Raw genomic sequence first — 15,500 nt, 5'->3', positions numbered from 1 at the left:
ACACCATACATACATACATACACATAATCACTATAACACCATGCACTTACACATAGAAGCATACGTGCACACACACAAACACACACACTAACACCATACACTTAAATACACACAGAGTCAATCTAACAATACACGCTTACATATATACACACATACACACGCACTCTCTGATAATCCATGCAGCTCATGCGCGTCCCCCCCCCCCCCAGCCCTCCTCTTAGACTTAAAGCTCTAATTTTTTAGGAGAGCTTTTACTTGCAGTGTTTACCACGTGCTGTGAAAGCAAATCCTCTGCTTTAAGTCGCTTTATTCTCAGTAGTTTATGATGATTATTTGTAACCATAGCGGTGCCCTCCCAGGCGGGCCCAGTCCATTACGTGAGGTCAGGGGCCACAGTGATATTTGGGACTATGAGCTTTCATATTTCATTTCTCGATTCTGAACAAACAACATCGGGGGGGGTTGGGAACCCGCCATGTGCCGCATGCCCAAAAATGGCCCCATGGAATGCGGGGCTGGTGTTGAATTATTTCCAGGGCTGGTTTTCGTTCCCAGTCCGGCCCCTGGGACAGGTGACTCCGATCTAATGAGAAGATTCTTCCTGGTCGGTCCTGTTCCTCCAGTAGATTGAGTCGATGTTTTTCTTGGTTCCGCTCGTGTCGGTGGAGGAAGCCAGGACCGCAGAGTTTAAGGTCACGGGGCTACCAACCAACGTGCAGGAAAGAAAATGTTTTTATACGCAGAGACGGAACTTGGCTGGACGATGGCCGAGGCCTGACCGAGGACAGCACCCCTGCCGCCCCCCTACCGCCTGCCGCCGCTATCTACCATACTGCGAGCCGGGATATGACATCATACGGGCATAGGATTACACGTGAGGAGGCTCACGGCAGGGCGCCGGTTAAACAGGATCATTAAAAAAAGAAGCAAAAATAAATAGTATATTAAAAGTGAATGTGCCTGCAGATCGGCCCCCGGCGGCCCCCGTCTAGTCGCCCGTTTCTCCTGCTGTAAAGACTCAAACCTTAATCAGTCGTTGGTCTCGTCTTAGATTCAGGAGCCGTTCGTCTATCCCATGCATGTTTAATCCCCTCACTGTGTTACCCTCTACCACTTCTGCTGGGAGGCTGTTCCACCTATCTACCACCCACTCAGTAAAAGAAAATCTTTATCCATTACATCTATGAATATGTCCAGTAGCTGCAAATTCCAAGTATATGATGTAACATTAAGCCATAATGACATCTGATTGTGATGAATAAAGAGACTATAATCGGATCATTGTTTGTGGATCTGTTACGTTTTAACCTTCGCCGTTTTTCTATTTAACTCCGATCGATTCAGATCACGAAGCAGAAAGGTGAGGAAACGCCGGTGTTTTGGGTGTAAGGTTAGATCAGATAAACAAAATTTTATTGGAATAAAAGCCATAAAAACCATAAGCAGTACAAGAGGGGCGAATGAAGTGAAGCCGACGCGTTTCGCGCTCTCATACAACTTCATCCATTCCTCCTCCTCTAGCGGATAGCAGCCTTTGCTGCCTCAGTGAACGGATCTGATCTTCATCTCCGAGTGTTTGTAGGAGTAGAAATTGTTTTTGGCTGTCCTCCAGTTCACTCCGTATTGGATTCCGTTATTTAGATGATAGAGCCCATTGAGGTTCGAATTGAAGCAGCTGTTGAACCACCAGCCCGCCTTGGTGGTAATGGCGCACGGCCCGCTGTTCAGGTCGTTGTCTCGATCTTTGGTGCTGAAGTTCATGTTATTGTGATAAATCAACGCGTCTCCTAATTAAAGACGGTGCAGAGATGAGAGATTTCACCAAAGACACCCCTTCTTCTAAATGTTAATTGTATAAATGATTACAATGGGAGACCCCCCCCCCCCCGTCACCGGTGGGACGCGATCTTCTCACCTGCATTCCCCTCCTTGAAATCTCCCAGCGATAATTTATAAAGATCGGACTCTCCAGAAACCTTAAAGGATGAATATTTAGCCACGTATTTCGTGTTTTCAAAGTCTTGTAGATCAACCTGTAGCTCCCACGTACCTGCGGAGAGAGGCGGAGAGAGGCGGTGAGAGAGGCGGAGAGTGGCGATGGGAGGCGGTGAGAGAGGCGGAGAGCGGCCGAGAGTGGCAGAGGGAGGCGGAGAGAGGCGGAGAGAGAGGCGGAGAGTGGCGGAGAGAGGCGGAGAGCGGCGGAGAGTGGCGGAGAGTGGCGGAGAGAGAGGTGGAGAGAGAGGCAGAGAGAGAGAGGCGGAGAGGGGCGTAGAGAGGCACAATCAGTGTGTGCTAGCGAGTATGAGTAAGTGTGTGTTAGTGTAAGCATGTGTAAGCATGTGTGAATGAGTGTTAGTGTCAGTGTGTTTATGTGTGTGTACACATGTGCGCCAATGCGTCTGTTGGGAAGGAGAAGGGGCCGATGGGGCCACTTGACTTTACTTGCCACCCGGGCCAAAAGCTGCCAGCCCTCCCCTGAACACCAAAGTCCCCTTTATCTGGAAATTATATATATTTGTTTTGTTTTGGCCCAAAATTTGCAGCTTAGAAGTTCAACAAACGATGAGTAAGCGCGGCGAGCTTTACCTGAAGATGTCAGGTTGTGGAGATTTTCGTTTCCCAGCCAAAACTCGTTGAGGCGACTCCCAAACCCCACCTTGTAAGAATTCCAGTCACGAAAAAAGTCCACCGACCCGTCCCAACGTCGCTGGAAGACCTACACCAAGAACGAGCAACGTATCAAAGGCGTTCCTGCGGAACAGGTGGGACATCTTTCACCTGCTGAAAACAGAGAGGCAGCGCATGCACAGCGGATAATCAGAAGCGTTTAGAGCGGCGGGTTCCAGCAGACGTACTATCCAGCCTCCTCCGTCGGTGTGCATGTCGCACAGCACCTTCAGCGGGGTCCGGCCGTCGGGGTATACGGTGTACCAGTCGCTCAGCACCGCCCCCTGGTGCTGCAGCTCCTTACAGTTCCTTGGGGCTGAAAGATAAAAATAACTTTAAACTTTTATTTTCTCACTCTTGGGACCCAACACAGAAAGCTAGAAACTACCGGCAGACCGGCCCTCGAGGGCCTTCCTGTTTTCCCTTCTGCAAAGATTCAAGGTCATTGGTCTCGTCTTAGATTCAGGAGCCGTATGGCTATCCCATGCATGTTTAATACCCTCACTGTATTACCCTCTACCACCTCTGCTGGGAGGATTCCACTTATCTAACACTGCCTCCTTTATCTTTAAAACCTTAAGACAATATGTACTTATGTCTTCTTTATAAGTATCTGTTTTTATTCACTTGTGAAGCTCTCCCTTTCAGTGCGCCAAGAAAAACAGCAGATCCTTAATCCTTTCCTGTTCTAATATCTTATATGTGATCTGGGATTTAACCCTTTCCAGCACAGTTCTATTTGCTGTTCCAATGGATACTTTAATGCATTATGGGCAAGCGGTAGAGTTCCTGGGTCACAGTCCACCAAAATGACCCATGAATATCATGACGACCTTGCAACAGTTGAAGCAGAGAGGTTCTTGATCTACGTGTTACCTGGAACCCCGATTCTGTGCACGGAGACTCCTCTACTGTCTAGGGCAGCAGATAACCCCATTATTACCCTCTCACGGTTAGCAATAAAAATCCGGTGGTATTTATCATCGACACTCTTGTAGATCTGTCCCGAGGAAGCCATTGGGGTCTTTCACTCACTATATGACGAGTCCTGAGCGCCGACGTCCCCCTTCTCTCCTGTATTGGAAAACATCCAAGTCGCGTCAGTTCTTCTCTATATATTACACAATGTTTCCATTTTTAATAAATCAACATTATATCATATTCACTGTTATTAAATAAGGGGGGGTATAAATGCCCATATTGGGGGCAGAAGAAGTCAAGGAGGAGACCCTAGTGGCAAAAAAGATTCAAGAGAGGGGGAGACAGGGAGAGAGCGCCAAAGATTCACCCGAACCACGAGACGTAAAAAGGACCCCTATAGAGAAAAGGGTATTTAAAGGGTTTATAGCTGAATGTAGCAGAATTGTAGTGGTTAGTCACGCTATACACACAGCCCATTGCCCCCATGCTATACATGCTATCTGTCACCATAATAAAACAAAAAGTATCCTTAATAATAAATGAATCCAATATTTTTTCTGTATCGCTCTCTTCTCACCCACCTTTTTGTCCCGGGGGGCCGGCCTTTCCTGAATCTCCGCTGGAACCTTTGGGACGGAGGAGGGAAAAGCCGTATAAATTCTCCCCGGTGTGCAAAACACGGGCAACGTTACCGAGTCAAGATTCAGATTTTATTAGCCTTTTAAACTTAAACTCAGATCAGCGAACACAAGGTTTCATTGGAGCACAGGAGTGATGGGAGTGATAAAGGGCCATTGGAACACAGGAGTGATGGGAGTGATAAAGGGCCATTGGAACACAGGAGTGATGGGAATGATAAAGGGCCATTGGTACACAGGAGTGATGGGAATGATAAAGGGCCATTGGTACACAGGAGTGATGGGAGTGATAAAGGGCTTCCATTAAAAATCAAGACATTTACAACATTAACCCCGCCTGTGCTGGATTTCATGTTATTTTATTGGTCAAAATTAGCTTTTCTTTCAAAAACAAGGAAATTTCTAACTGACCCAAACTTTTAACCATTAGTGTTCAATGTAAATACACGTTTGGCGTAATTAGCTTTTTGTGGGATTAAATCCATCGCTTCTCTTAGGTGTCAGAAGCCGATATTTTTGTCTTGGGCTGTAGACTATAGTTTGTTAAGCTCTTATTGTGTAGAAAGCGTTACCTTTCTGCCCTGGGGGTCCAACGTCCCCTTTCAGACCATTAGACCCTGGACTCCCCGGACAGCCACTGAGTATAGTCAGCTTCTCCGAGTCGCCAATTCCTATAACTTTCACTTCTATAAAAAAAATAGGAAAACAAAAACATAGAAACCCAGATTGGCCCCCGGCGGCCCCCGTCTAGTTGCCCCATTCTGCCGTAAAGACTCAAACCTTAATCAGTCGTTGGTCTCGTCTTAGATTCAGGAGCCGTATGTCTATCCCATGCATGTTTAATCCCCTCACTGTATTACCCTCTACCACCTCTGCTGGGAGGCTGTCCCCCAGTCTCTGTTAAGTAAAACTTCCTTGCATTACATTTATTGTTGCTGTAATTCGGAAGTCACTGCAGGGGTTATAAGAACCATAATATACCAATTGGAATAAAGCAACATAGTAAAGTCCGGTGCAAATTATATTGAAGTCGTATTTAAGAATTAAGAGAGATCCTGAAGTTGGCGCGACGTCTGTGGAGAGGAGACTGACCTGGGCACGAGTCCTCGGCATTAGCCAGCGTGGCCCCCAGCCAGAGGATTAGGGCCGCTGCGCTCAGCATGGCAAACCCTCCGTCCTGGCAATCGCAGCTGAATAAACCGGAGTAAGTCGGAGCTTCTTATTATATAAACCCGGCAGCTCCTCCCTATCCAAATTCCTCCTTTCATTTTACAAAAAAACGTCAGTTTTGGCCAAAATCAGTTTTTTTTTAATTTATTTAATTATTTTTTAAATAAAAAACAGAACAAGCAAAAGTTATCGATTAACTTTTATATATATATTACATCCCGACAGAAATAAGTAAAAAATAGTATTTAAACGGCACCATGCATGGGATAGACATACGGCTCCTGAATCTAAGACGAGACCAACGACTGATTAAGGTTTGGGGCCGGCGGGGGCCGATCTGCCGGCGGGATCTTTGTATCAGTCTCAGGGTTTTTGCCCCAATCTCAGGGTGACGGGGCAGATTATCGGGGTCACTGAGTCAGGAGCCGACTCCTTCCTATTCTCACCTCTGGGATCATATATATAAGACCCCCTGTCGGTGCTTTTGCTCCCAGTATGTTATGGTTGAGCTCCCTGCTTGAATGCAGGTGACTCAAGTACGTGTAAATTTGAAATAATAAAAAGAGGTTTCCATGAGGGCCGGTGTTAGAGCCGTCTGAGTAACACATTTGGAGAGTCGCTACATAGAATCTTCACGGTGGGCTATTAAAGGGTTAATATTTCGAGGGTCTCAGGGGCCGCTCATTTAGAAGGTATGGATATTAGTGACCTGTGGTTCCAAAAAGAGGGGAATAATCCATCTTGTTGACACGTCTCCTTGGGGAATACGGACGGTTATAAGGGTCGTTATTATCCATACACACAAGGAAAGCCTCGCGCATGATTAAAAAACCCATTTATAACAACCAGGAGGAAAAAACGCAAAAATATTAAAATAATGGGCAACAGATGTGTTATAATGCCAAAAACAATACTTTATTTATACCCAAAATTTAAAGTTTTTTTAATATATATTTTTATATAAATTATATATTAATAATAATGCAATAAAAATTTATAATAAAAAATAAAATCTTGTCTTTTTTTATTATTAAATATTTATTTTAAAAAATAAATTTATGGATTAATGTATTGAATGCCATTTGTTGCACTTAAGATTTCCACAAATCTGTTTAAGTCCGGGACGCCAGCCTCGTAATCAGGTTATTTACACAGCGTACGTGGGGTCTCACAGAAAAAGATTTTAATTTTTTTATTCATTATTTCTTTTATTAAATACAATGTTTTCTGAAAGAATTGAAGAAAAAATCATTAAGTTTTAGCATTGCCTCAGCTTCGGTGTTATTTACTTTCTAAATGTATCTGTAACACCTGATCTTTTAAAAACATTTTTTTTTAAATATTTCTTCCTACGTTGGAGTGAGCAATTAGATTTATTGTTATGTAATAATATTTATTACGTTTGGGAAAATTACAAGTTTATTGTTGAAAATGACTGTATCCAGTAGAGTTATAATATTTAAAACTTGTGGTTTTGGAAAATTTAGATTTTTAAAAAATGTATTTATTTGTTTAACGGTTATAAATATTTGATTAATATTCAAATATCCAGAAGATGGGTAAAAAAAATAGCAAAACTACAAGGGTCTGTCTAATAGTGGATTTTTTTTTGGGGGGGCTGTGACAGTCGGGTGGTATGCCATCAGTAAAGGCATTGTGGACAGCTGTTGCTATAGTAATCACCATCCCGGAACTAAGTGAATCAGGCTTGAGATGCTGGAGGATGTAGTTGGCTACTGGACCGGAAGTTTGTGTTTGTTGCCTGTTTGAGGAGGAAGTACTGCTGTAATTTGATTGCGGAGCCCGGGATCGGTGAGCTTTGTTCTGTGTGATCGCCCAGGGCCCCACGGAGTGTGTTTCGGGCCAGACACCCCATCAGGGGCGGAACTAGACGGGCCGGGCAGCCAAGCAGGGCTTCAGGATGTTCTCTGGGCTGCCAGAGCTCGGTGTGGCCAACGGGGAGGATCTGAAGGAGACTCTGACCAGCTGTACCGAGCCCCTGAAGGCCATAGAGCAGTTCCAGGTACAGACTAACTGCCCCCGAGACCTATCACCCCTCCCAACAGATAAACTGCCCCCAGAGACCTGTCACCCCCCTTTCTTACCAGACTGTCCCAAAGACCTGTCATCCCTCCCAACAGATCAGCTGTCCCAAAGACCTGTCATCCCTCCCAATAGATCAGCTGCCCCAGAGACCTGTCACCCCTCCCAACAGATCAGCTGTCCCAAAGACCTGTCATCCCTCCCAACAGATCAGCTGCCCCAGAGACATGTCACCCCTCCCAACAGATCAACTGCCCCCAGAGACCTGTCACCCCTCCCAACAGATCAACTGCCCCCAGAGACCTGTCACCCCTCCCAACAGATCAACTGCCCCCAGAGACCTGTCACCCCTCCCAACAGATCAACTGCCCCCAGAGACCTGTCACCCCTCCCAACAGATCAACTGCCCCCAGAGACCTGTTACCCTTCCCAAAAGATAAACTGCCCCCCCCGGAGACCTGTCACCCCTCTCAACAGACAAACTAACTCTTGCAGGGATATGTGACAGCACCATTAATATCTCACACTTTCCTAGAGCAGACAGCTCATCTAGACGTCCCAGAAAAAGTTAACCGTACCTTCTGGTTCGTGGACTCTTCACATACTACACGTTACACTGAAACACTTCACGTCTGTTTGCGGTCCCCTTAGATTGAGAATGGAGTGCTGCTTCCGTCCCTCCAGTCCGCTCTGCCATTTCTGGACCTTCACAGCATCCCCAGGCTGGAGTTTCATCAGAGTGTCTTCGATGAGCTTCGGGAGAAGCTGCTGGAGAGAATTTCTGTCATTGCATCCGAAGGGAAAGATGAAGAAAGGTAAAAATCTGGTCCCCGGAATCCCTGCCTTAACTTTATCCATAAACATTATGCTATCAGATGCTTGGAATTCTACGTTCCTATAAATGACTTAATTTTTGGACTTGTAGCTTAAGCCAAAGCTGCGGATATTTTTAAGAAATTGCCTTGAGTAGTAGAATTGAGTTCTTTCTGTTGTTTTTTGTTGCCGATACATTTCTAACTCTCGGTCATTACAGGTACAGCAAACTGGAAGAGCTTTTAGAGAAATGCTTTACCTTGGTAAAGATGCCATCCATACAGCCGGTTGTCATGTGTGTAATGAAACATCTGCCAAAGGTAGGTCTGTCCTCAGTGACTGATACCCCAAAAATACCTAGAATTAAATACATTAAATACAAAGACAGTGCTTTTCTGCTTTTTTGATCGCAAATATTGCAAACAGACTACAAGGTTGTTGTATCCTAATCTCACAAGTGATGTCACCATAATAAAAAGAATAACTGTTTCATTTCTAAACCGCATCTTGATCTGATTTGTATGGTTTTTTTTAGCGGTAACTGATGTAATTGTACTAATGACAGGTGCCTGAAAAGAAGCTGAAATTGGTGATGGCGGATAAAGATTTGTACAAGGCCTGCGCGGTGGAAGTGAAGAGGCAAATTTGGCAAGATAACCAGGCCCTGTTCGGAGACGAGGTGTCCCCCTTGCTGAAACAATACATCCTGGAGAAGGAGAATGTTCTGCTCAGCAACGATCTCTCTGTCCTTCACAACTTTTTCAGTCTTTCTCCCAAAGGGAGGCGTCAGGGTGAGGTAGGAGCTGAGCTCTGTATCCCCCCGCTAAGTTCATACGGGTGTTACTTGACGAGCTGTGCAGTTAACGGCAATTCCATTTGTCGTCAGCAAAGTATGCAAGACAAGTAGACGCTTGGGAGATTATTAGCGCCTGTGATTAATACTTTCTCTGTTGGAGAGCAGGCTCAGTAACGTTCTAGTACTTGTTTTGCAGATAAATATATTTTAAACTCGCTTTAATTGGGGGACTAAAACAATTGAAATGAGTTAATTTACCAGGAAATGCTGGATCTCTGCGTTACTCTTGTTTCGGCTGTTTTAGGTGGTACAGAAGCTGACCCAAATGATTGGGAAGAATGTCAAGCTGTATGACATGGTCCTGCAGTTCCTACGGACACTCTTTCTGAGAACGCGCAATGTGCATTACTGCACCCTGCGGGCCGAGCTGCTGATGTCCCTCCATGACCTGGACATTAGTGAGATCTGCTCCGTGGACCCCTGTCACAAGGTACAGAACCTTTAGCGCTGGTTTTCAGCGACATCATCAGAAAGCAAATTATTTGTTTAGGGCTGTGGGCCATATTTAGCATTAAATGTGTTTGTAAACCTCCTAACGTGTCTCTTTAAACTGTACAGTTCACCTGGTGTCTGGACGCCTGTATCCGCGAGAAGTTCGTCGATGCCAAAAGGGCGCGTGAGCTGCAGGGCTTTTTGGACGGAGTGAAAAAGGGGCAGGAGCAGGTGCTTGGGTGAGAATATTTCTCTAACCCTCATCCGTTCCTGTACTCGCCCGTTTGTGTTGCGTAACATGTAAATCTCCTCCACCACAGAGACCTGTCCATGATCCTTTGCGATCCGTTTGCTATCAATACTTTGGCTCTGAGTACCATCCGAAATCTGCAGGAACTCATCAGCCAGGAGTCGTTACCCAGAGTAGGTACCCAAGTGTCCCCCCCCAAAAACCCTGTGTAATTCATACACTATACTGTGTAGTAATAGGTCCTTTATTATATTTAAACACTATAGAATAAATATTATATACGTATATTTTATACATTGGTAAAAGTAATCTGTGGTCATTTCTGTATTTGTTTGATTTTTAATGATCTCCTTCTCCCTGTAGGACAGCCCAGAACTTCTCCTGCTCCTTCGGATGCTTTCTCTTGGACACGGAGCTTGGGATATGATAGACAGCCAGGTCTTCCGGGAACCCAAGCTGGTAAGGAGACCCAGAGGAGACATGGCTGTGCACAGCATGCACTTGGCTTTTATATTGTAGACACTTTAGTCCAGTGCCACTTACTCTCAATTAGCAAACCCTACATTTTCACCCTGTATATTTACCTATGAATGCGCTGTATATTTATTAAGGGAACTAAGATGCAACCACTATAAATAAGTGGGGGGTCTCACCAGCTTGGACTAATCCATTTGACAGCTGCTGGCATACGTCAGTAGTTATGAGACTTTGTCACTAGTTCGCTTGCCTTGCTCTCATTACCTGCCTTTCTCCAAGGATCCCGAACTTATCACCAAATTCCTGCCTCTGCTGATGTCGCTGGTGGTGGATGACTACACGTTCAGCGTAGAACATAAGTTACCGACAGAGGACAAGGCGCCGGTCACCTATCCGAACACGTTGCCAGAACCCTTCACAAAGTGCGTGAGCTGAGGGGGCACTTACTGGGGTGGGCATCTTCCATTAAGGTAGCAGAGATACAGCAGTGAGTTTCCGCTCCTCCCTCATACCTTCAGAACTCTTCCCACTTCATTGTAATTGACAGTAGATCCAGCCGTCATCGACTCGGACCGCTTTCTCCATTTTTATATTTGAGAAACGTTCTGTCTGTGAGAAGCGGAGTCTGTTCAGCTGATTGCTACGCAGGCAGAGATTTGCTGCTCGCCTCCAACAACAGGCCCCAGTCATACAATAAAACACAAAGTAACCCCCTGCTTTACACTTTGCAAATTAATTGGGTACTTATCAATATTTAAGTAATAATATTATTAATGGTAATAGTCGTGTGATGCAAGGCATTGTGTCTCAGATTCATCCAGGAGAACCGAATCGCTTGTGAAGTAGGACTATACTACATACTACACATCACCAAGCAGAGGAACAAGAACTCCTTGCTCCGAGTGCTTCCGGCTCTGAGTAAGTAATGCCATTTTATGCCACAATGTACAGCATTCTAAGGCCATGATCCTGGCCCGAGATAATCAACGCTTCTACTCTACGCTTTCGTCTCGGAATATCGTTACACTAAAGGGTTTTTATTCAAAGCAGCGTACTTGGTACGTATTACCCTTAATACCCCCGGAAGGTGGTGAGTGTGGATCTTATTGTAAGCTTTTTTTCCTCCCTCTCTCTCTTTCAGGGGAGACGTATGGTGACACGTCGCTCACAGACATTTTCCTGCATCTCTTCACCAGTAACCTCACTCTGCTTTCCGAGGAATTCGGCTCTGAAGAATTTTGTACCGGCGTTTTTGACGCCTTCTTTCTGACGGCAATCGCAAAGTGAGTTCCGCTGCCGGTTCTCCTCCCATTTAAGGAAGCCACCAGCGTGTCTATAATCCCTTTTAATGAAATGACTGACAGTGATGACAAAAGATGTCTTGGACAATAAAAGTATCCTGGAATATTTGCTATAGGGTAACACAACGATTCATCGTGCCACACCGTGCCAGTATATTTCTGAATTATATCTACCCTTACTGAGTTTCAGATCCAAATGCCTGCTCGGCCAGTGCCTGAGAGCGCCACACACTTACCTTTACAGTAAATTAACCCCCGGCCGCACGCTGCATATAGTATACCGTGTGGCCCTACTGAGGTCATTCACACCCAGCGACCTGCCTACTTTCACACATATTGTTTTAGGGCTCCCTACTTTGGATGAACCAAATTTTCATTTCTGAACAAAAGACCTCAAGCAGTTTTGGCCTCCCTTACCTCCTAAGTGTAGCCGATGCGCTAAGCCCACAGGTCCCTGGGGGTTAACCCGACTCCTTTGCAAGCTTAGAGCGGACTGTATTGCGTGTGCGATGCACGGTGACATTTACCAAAGGGCCACAGAGCAATCATTAACAAAATGTAAATAATGCTTTTCAATCGGCAGCCACATCTGACTGCTGTCTAATTACCATTAAATGCGTCACGCTTTTTGTTTCTATCTTTAATCCGCGTTATGTGTTTTAGATTGTACACGAATGTCTGTTTGCTTTAGAATAGAACTGGCACCAGCTCCCTCTGTGATATTACAATGTCCTTGTATTCCTATTTTCCACCGGACACAGATGCGTTCGTCTAGCGCATTATTCGTGTCACGTGAATAATGTTATTTTATGGTAAAAACTTAATGTAAATTTTAGTCACCCAAATTTCCTGCGGACGTCTGTCCGAGTGCAAGGTATATTCTTTCATTTGTTTGTGGGACACCTTAATTATACAGAGAAACAATTATATCTTGTGGCCTTAATCAGCTGGCCAGCGTTTGAAAACACTTTGCTCATAACCTTGACTGTGCAGTCGAGCAGGTGTTAAAGTAATGTGGCCTGCTTTATAAAATGTTATCACCTCAGCTGGAAGGCAGTTCCATCCATTAACTTCTACTGCTCCTATTTGTAATTTGTCTGCATTTATAAAGAAATGTCAAGGCATTATGTTTAAGGTTTAACAATCCTTCCTTCCGTATGAACTGGTTTCTATCTCTGTAGGAAGGAAAATGTACACCGGCACGTCCTGCGGCTACTACTTCACCTGCACCACAAGGTGGCGCCAGCCAAGCTGGAGTCACTACATAAAGCCTTGGAGCCTACCAAAACGGTATGTGGGGGGGTCTTCCTATGAATGGAGTTGAGATTAAGTGTTTGGTTTCTAATGGTTCTCTCTTTCCATAGAGTGGAGACCCCGTGAAGGAACTACACACTCAGTTAAGTGAGAAGCTGCAGCAGAAAAAACCAAGCCCCCCACCTCCAGACCCGGAGACCCCGAGCATGGATCTCTCCTTGCACAGCGTGTCCACAACGCCCATTATTTAACGTGGTCTTGAATTAGGTTTCTTTTCGTTGTATGGCTAGCCGTTCTCTTGCCACATTGACTAGCCTTGTTTCTAATGGGAAGACTGTCACCTAGTGGCCATGGGAGCCTTCACCCTTTCATGCCTGTACCAACTTCAGACTCTGGACCACTTCACTCAGAAAGGGGGGCATCCTTGGATGTGAAAAGCATGTAGTTTCCTCTCCCATCCAAAACCCTGCTTAGTTTTAAATACAGTCATTTGTAGACATTTTTTATTTTATTTTTTACATTTCTCAAATAAAAATCTGTTTGGTTAATATTATTGTGAGAGGCTGTCTTTAGTGTAACTCCAGCAACAGAGATGTTAGAGGGCAGTTGTGACATTAGCTTATATGATTCTAAAATTCATATACAGATCTATGTATTTCACTGGCAGAATGGCAGGAAAATGTATTTATCGACAATAATAGTCTATCACCATGCACAAATAAGTTACTGCAATGGGAAATGATGACTTTGCATATGATGTCACACAAGTAGAGACAGAGCCGGTGACTTAATTGTATTTTCTGATGTGCACTTCTGCTGCGTATGCAATTTCCAACTCCTTTATATTATATTTTGGCCCCGGGAGTTCAAGCACAGGGTTAAAACACAGGAACAACCTGTTGGCAGGTGAATTCTAAGCAAATGCATTGGCATCCCTTCAGGTAGTTATCTGTACACAGTAATAACTAAAATTGGCACATTTATAGAATAAAATAACATTGTAACTGGATGGGTAAAAGGAAGTTTCTCGGTACTGGTTTGGTATTTTACTGGGATCTCGTATTGGGAGGGAAGTTAGGGTTTTGGTTATTGTAGCTTGATTTGGTGGCAAAGAAAATCAACATGGGGGGTCTGTTGACCGTTTGTCTATTCGTTGTCCTCGTCCTCATCCATGGCTGAAAGTAATATTTTTGGAATGTCTTCAGGGAGAGCTTGTTCTGAGAATTTGTCCTCAAATGACAATGAGAGATCTACAATCTCATGGAGAGGATAGGGCTTGCTCTTCACATTTGAATGCTCATAGATGGTGCCACCAGATCTGGGGGGGAATGGAACCTTTTGAAGTTGATCCAGCTCAGAAGGACAATGATTTGGAAGAGCGATGGACCTCTTTAGAGCACTTTTGCTGAAAGAAGGGCCGCGAGGAGTGCATGGTTTCATACCACGTACATTGTCACCCTTGACTTTCCCTTCCCCATTGAAACCAGTTTGAGGCAATGAAGTCCAGTCAATGCTGTTGTCAGGTGTGAACTCAAATCTGAGTTTTGGAATAAAGATTGCATTTTCGTCTGTACTCTTTGTCAGGAACAGGATGCCATGACTTTTTCTTACCAATTCGCTTTGATCTGACCAACTATTTGGAGGTTTTGATGTAGAACCGGTGGAGAAGTCTTCATGGCATGTTTCACCCTTAATCACCTTCAGGTCCTGCACGCCCTCTGTGTGATCCTGAATGTTGGCAAGGTCTCTGTTTGGGACTGAATCTTTATAATTGCTCTTAGGGAGGTCTGTGTTATTATTTGCAGGCAGAAGAGCCTTCTGTAAATCAACCTGCGCGGAATAAACGTTATCTCTGGGGCTGAGGCAGATGCACACTTTTGCACCTACTGTAGAAGACATATTGTGGTTTTCTTCTTTTAAGCCACTTTCCTCAGCACTGTCACTTTGTAACATGTTTGTTGGCTCCATTGTCTGTGATTTTAGGATTTGATGGGGTGAACCGTGTGGGGTCGTGGCCTTTACATGCTTGTTGTCCACTCTGGGTAAATGGGCTTGCCTGCTTTCTATAAACATGTGACTACTAACAGATGACATCTTTAGCCCATCACTGTGTCTTTGGCCATCAGTCACTTTGTTATCAATGGATATACTTTGGTGGTTTGCTGTTGGCCGTGGTGTCTTACCGTGCTCGTTCTCCTGAGCTTCTTCGAAGAAACAAACGTCGGCTTCCATGGGATCTTTAAAGGATGGACCTCGGACTTCCTCGGGTTGTTCAAAGAAAGGATCGGTGCAACCTTTTGATTCCTTGAAGGGTTCAATGTTGGCTTCTTTAGGTTCATCATTAATATCTTGCGGCTCTTTTACAGAATGACAATGGGCTTCCTGGAGTTCATTTATAGAATCATTGGTGGCTTCTGGAGGCTCTTTGCATGAACTTACGGTGGCTTCCTGGATCTCTACCAAGAAACAGCCATTGGCTACGTGAGGCTCTTGGAAGGAACAATCTTGAGACAGTTTGGAAGAACCCAAATTAGCTTCGGGTAGTCCTTTGCAGGGATTAGAATGGACTTGTGTGGTATTGTCATAAAGGTTTACATTGCCCTGCTCTGTGTTTTGGGGGTGAATTGATGATAAGTTGTGTAAGTCTTTGTGGTTTGCCCCTTCTGTTCCAGACTTAC

At 44.8% G+C, this 15,500-nt stretch overlaps 2 protein-coding genes across 2 annotated transcripts; one reads left to right on the top strand and one right to left on the bottom strand.

Moving 5' to 3' along the window:
- Window positions 1-1,542: 1,542 nt before the first annotated feature.
- Window positions 1,543-5,388, bottom strand: LOC149277443 (ficolin-2-like). The gene is made up of 7 exons (XM_089502892.1): window positions 5,319-5,388; window positions 4,799-4,912; window positions 4,166-4,214; window positions 2,856-3,000; window positions 2,587-2,716; window positions 1,916-2,050; window positions 1,543-1,787 (listed from the first exon to the last, which is right to left on the bottom strand). The coding sequence occupies exons 1-7, from the start codon at window positions 5,386-5,388 to the stop codon at window positions 1,543-1,545; spliced, it is 888 nt and encodes a 295-aa protein (XP_089359018.1).
- Window positions 5,389-7,317: 1,929 nt separating this feature from the next.
- On the top strand, window positions 7,318-13,073 carry LOC149277442 (negative elongation factor B-like). The gene is made up of 13 exons (XM_089502924.1): window positions 7,318-7,419; window positions 8,091-8,254; window positions 8,473-8,572; window positions 8,818-9,048; window positions 9,353-9,538; window positions 9,667-9,779; window positions 9,861-9,963; window positions 10,154-10,249; window positions 10,547-10,689; window positions 11,079-11,185; window positions 11,409-11,550; window positions 12,750-12,858; window positions 12,933-13,073. The coding sequence occupies exons 1-13, from the start codon at window positions 7,318-7,320 to the stop codon at window positions 13,071-13,073; spliced, it is 1,737 nt and encodes a 578-aa protein (XP_089359050.1).
- The last annotated feature ends 2,427 nt before the right edge of the window (window positions 13,074-15,500 follow it).

Source organism: Sceloporus occidentalis, unplaced genomic scaffold (genome assembly GCF_023333645.1).
Source record: "Sceloporus occidentalis isolate IW3139 unplaced genomic scaffold, rSceOcc1.0.p SCAF_214, whole genome shotgun sequence".
NCBI classification, from domain to species: Eukaryota; Metazoa; Chordata; class Lepidosauria; order Squamata; family Phrynosomatidae; genus Sceloporus; species Sceloporus occidentalis.
This window is presented reverse-complemented; position numbering and strand designations above follow the sequence as displayed.